The following is a 4,028-nucleotide window of genomic DNA, read 5'->3' as shown; positions in this document are numbered from 1 at the left end:
TCTCTCTCTCTCTCTCTCTCTCTCTCTCTCTCTCTCTCTCTCTCTCTCTCTCTCTCTCTCTCTCTCTCATTTTTTCCACCGTGTAGTCAATCTATGGCATGGGCTTCCTCGAGATGTGATAGACTGCAATACCGTACAGACTTTTAAAACGCCGTCTTGACAAATATTTTCCCTCCAATCAGCGGCTAATAGCTGTTAGAGGTTGACTCCCTTGCCTCTAGGAAATGGGGGCACCTCATTCCATCTAGTTTCATTCTTTCCTGCTCGGGTTTTTCCTTCTCTAACTCCCCTTAAGGTATTTATTTCCGACCTGTTTCCCGTACGGCTTATGACAGAGGGAGTGGAGTGGAGGGTGGGGAGCCTTCTGCTTTGCTGACCTTTTCTTCTAGGTCAGGTCACCTCGTGAGGACATCAAAGGTCTGTTGTGGCCTGTTTTTCTATGTTAATTATGTAACTCTCTTTGCATTCCATTATTTTCTTTAACTGCTTTATTTCGTGTGTGTGTGTGTGTGTGTGTGTGTGTGTGTGTGTGTGTGTGTGTGTGTGTGTGGTGTGTGTGATATTCTAATGCTTTATTTTACCATAACACTTAATTATTTCTGTCTAAATCTATGAGAATCTTGCTTTATTTTCGTAACATATTGCTATAATTAATTTTACTGTTAGGAGAGAGAGAGAGAGAGAGAGAGAGAGAGAGAGAGAGAGAGAGAGAGAGAGAGAGAGAGAGAGAGAGGACTTAAGTAAATTGTTTAACACACCTGTTTTGGGGGAGCTCTCTCTCTCTCTCTCTCTCTCACTCTCTCTCTCTCTCTCTCTCTCTCTCTCTCTCTCTCTCTCTCTCTGTACCTAAGTTCATCTAGTCATTTCCTTTCCTCCTCAGAAATAGTCCTGGACAGAATAGTGGTGAAAGGTTGAAAATATTAACTCTTGCATTAGGAAGGTGGGGTAGGACAAAGGTTAACAGTAAAATAGATAAAAATTTGAGAATACTAGTTATCTCTTGCATTAGTGCGGCGGACATAGCAGAGTTTACCAGTGAAAAGGATGAAAGATTGAAAGTACCGGTTAACTCTTGCATCTGTCTATCTAATTATTCAACTATCAGTCTATCTGCCTACGTACCCTATCCATCTATCTGTATCTTCCTACCCACCCATCCACCTAAGCACACCAACGGCCCCCCACACATGCCCTCCACTCACAACACCACCTACACATTGGTATTTTCTATTAGCAAATAAATCAATAAAATAACAACTGCTTCCTTTCCCTCGGGTATCTAAAAAAAAAATAAAAAAAACAGCAACATTTTAAGAAGTAAAAGGCTGGGAAATTCATGTGACTTGGATACGAATGCGATGAGAAAGCCCATGTGTTTCTACCACAGTGTTGCCTTCAGGAGGGGCAGGGGTGGTGGTGGTGGAGGTGGGGGTGAAGGAGTGTATATAAAGAGATGGGGGAGTGCGTGACCCATTACATATTCTAAACATACTGGATTTTGTCTGCGTGTGTGTTCGTGCATCTCTTCACTATGGCTAAGTGGACGGGTCTTCTGCTGCTGATGCTTGTGAGTTGTGTGTGTGACTCGCCTACGGTCGTCTGGTGGTCACCCAGCCAGCCATTCCCCTACAGAAAGAGCCTAGAACTCATAGTGACCGATCTTTGGGATAGGTTACAAAACTGAGGACTGAGACTGAGACCACTGACACACCACACGCCGGGACATTGAGGTCATAACCCCTCGAGTTACATCTACACGTTAAGAGGCTCGCCCATTTGCCTCGCCGCGCCAGGGATTCGAACCCGGCCCTTCTTGGTTGTGAGCCGAGCGTGCTAACTACTACACTACGCGGTGTGTGTGTGTGTGTGTGTGTGTGTGCGTGTGTGTGTGTGTGTTCATTTCCATGCATTTCTCCCGTGTGTGTGTGTGTGTGTGTGTGTGTGTGTGTGAGAGAGAGAGAGAGAGAGAGAGAGAGAGAGAGAGAGAGAGAGAGAGAGAGAGAGAGAGAGAGAGAGAGAGAGAGAGAGAGAGAGAGAGAGAGAGAGAGAGAGAGAGAGAGAGAGATCCAAACCAAACCAATTCAAAGCAAACATGTGTCTTCAGGTCCACACACACACACACACACACACACACACACAAACACACACACTAACCTAACCAAACCTTTCTCTATGCAGGTCCCAGCTGGTCTGTGCCAAAACTGCACCACAGATCCTTGTGTGAAGGATTGCACTGGCTGTGGCCCTGGGCAATTCATAGCTGACCCTGAGGACTGCCACCGCTACTATGTGTGTGACGGCAATGGTAACCTACAGTTTAATGACCCTCTGTACTGTGAACACGGTGAGGTCTTCGATATAACCATACGGGAATGCCAATCCGGTGCCCAATGTAATGTGTGCCAGCGTAAATGTTACTACCAATGCGCTCAGTCGCCTAATAATCTGATCTCCTACTTCTATGACTGCGGTTCTTACTATGAGTGTGACTCTGCCGGCATACCAGGCCCAGTCCAGAACTGCCCAGCTGACAAGCCGTTCTTCGATGGCATAGACTGTCAGGCTGATGAGCGGCGGTGCTGCCACTGCCACCCTTACTGCTACGACGGAGACCAGGGCAAGTATGTTGCGGACCCTAAGGATTGTCGAAACTACTATGCTTGTTTCACTCAGGGCATCCCTAGCGGTCAGGGCCACTGTAGCCCTGGGGAATTCTTTGAAACCGATGCCTGTTCCTCACACGCCACATGCAATACGATCTGCAAGAACGTGATTGACTACGACGGCTGCATCGACCCTTACACCTGCCTGGAGACTGGCTACTTCCCTAAGTGTCCCAGCAAGTGTGTCCCTCAGTACTACTTCTGCCCCCAGGTCTCCAATACGTACGTGGAGGCCGAGGAGTGCCCTGTGGGATACGACTTCCACCCTGATTTGCATGTGTGTGTCAGGACCGAGGACTGCCCCTATTAAAATGCTTTGAAATGACCCTGAAATGTCTCTTTACCTGAAGTTTTTATCACAGGAACCAAATGTTACTTATCCTAATTTGTACGTCACAGAAATGAAAGTCAAATACCGTTAAAATGTCTAAAAATGTTCCCTTAACCTATTCTTTAACACATGAGGCAAATAAATGCCCAATATTTGTAGCCCTAATTTGCAAGCGTGTCTATGTGTCAGGAAAAACAAATGTCCCTAATAAATTGCCCTAAATATGTCCTTGAAAATGTTCCTTGACTTACCTAACCACTATCAATATTACCTTAGTGTGTGTGTGTGTGTGTGTGTGTGTGTGTGTGTGTGTGTGTGTGTGTGTGTGTGTGTGTGTGTGTGTGTGTGTGTGTGTGTGTGTGGAGAGAATACTGCCCCAAATAAAAAATGCTTGTATAAACATCTTTAACTACTGTCACTACACTAACGTTCCTAACACTTATGAAAACCACTGACTTATGTGTTAGGGAAAATAAATGCCCTAAAAACACCCAAAAAGCGTCTTCCTAAATGCCACTATTACTATTGCTACTATTATTACACCACTTAAGTGTTAGTAGTGGTAAGAGCCTAGTTCTACTACTACTTCTACGTCTCCAGAATGAAAAAACACAGGCACTAAATATAATTGCTACTTGAAACTCAGAATTGACTCTACTTTCACTATTGCTCCAAATGTAGTAGTAGTAGTAGTAGTAGTAGTAGTAGTAGTAGTTGTAGTGGTAGTAGTAGTAGTAGTAGTAGTAGTAGTAGTAGTAGTAGTAGTAGTAGTAGTAGTAATAGAAGTGGTCTGTGGCCTAATAATGCAGCTTTCAGTATTAGTCAAGACTGTAATAATAATAGTAGTAGTAGTAGTAGTAGTAGTAGTAGTAGTAGTAGTAGTAGTAGTAGTAGTAGTAGTAGTAGTGGTGGTGGTGGTGGTGGTGATGGTGGTGGTAATGGAGATCTTGCACTTATCTAACAGTCACCACCCACACAGTACAAACACAAACAACAAAAACAATTGACTTTCACTAGACAATGAAACGCAGACA

At 44.5% G+C, this 4,028-nt stretch overlaps 1 protein-coding gene across 1 annotated transcript; it reads left to right on the top strand.

The window, feature by feature from the left end:
- The first annotated feature begins 1,413 nt into the window (after positions 1 to 1,413).
- Positions 1,414 to 3,230, top strand: LOC135096077 (uncharacterized). Its single transcript, XM_063997310.1, has 2 exons — positions 1,414 to 1,567; positions 2,179 to 3,230. The coding sequence occupies exons 1-2, from the start codon at positions 1,532 to 1,534 to the stop codon at positions 2,971 to 2,973; spliced, it is 831 nt and encodes a 276-aa protein (XP_063853380.1). The 5' UTR covers positions 1,414 to 1,531; the 3' UTR covers positions 2,974 to 3,230.
- Positions 3,231 to 4,028: the final 798 nt, after the last annotated feature.

The sequence above is a fragment of the Scylla paramamosain genome, unplaced genomic scaffold, assembly GCF_035594125.1.
Source record: "Scylla paramamosain isolate STU-SP2022 unplaced genomic scaffold, ASM3559412v1 Contig2, whole genome shotgun sequence".
Classification (NCBI taxonomy): Eukaryota; Metazoa; Arthropoda; class Malacostraca; order Decapoda; family Portunidae; genus Scylla; species Scylla paramamosain.
The sequence above is the reverse complement of the archived record's forward strand: the minus strand, read 5'-3'. Positions and strand labels throughout refer to the sequence as shown.

Excerpts from the sequence above, each read along its gene's own strand:
- LOC135096077 (XM_063997310.1), top strand. The coding sequence starts at position 1,532 with ATGGCTAAGTGGACGGGTCTTCTGCTGCTGATGCTT. Across the intron at positions 1,568-2,178 it reads GTCTTCTGCTGCTGATGCTT|GTCCCAGCTGGTCTGTGCCA; the intron begins GTGAGTTGTGTG and ends TTCTCTATGCAG.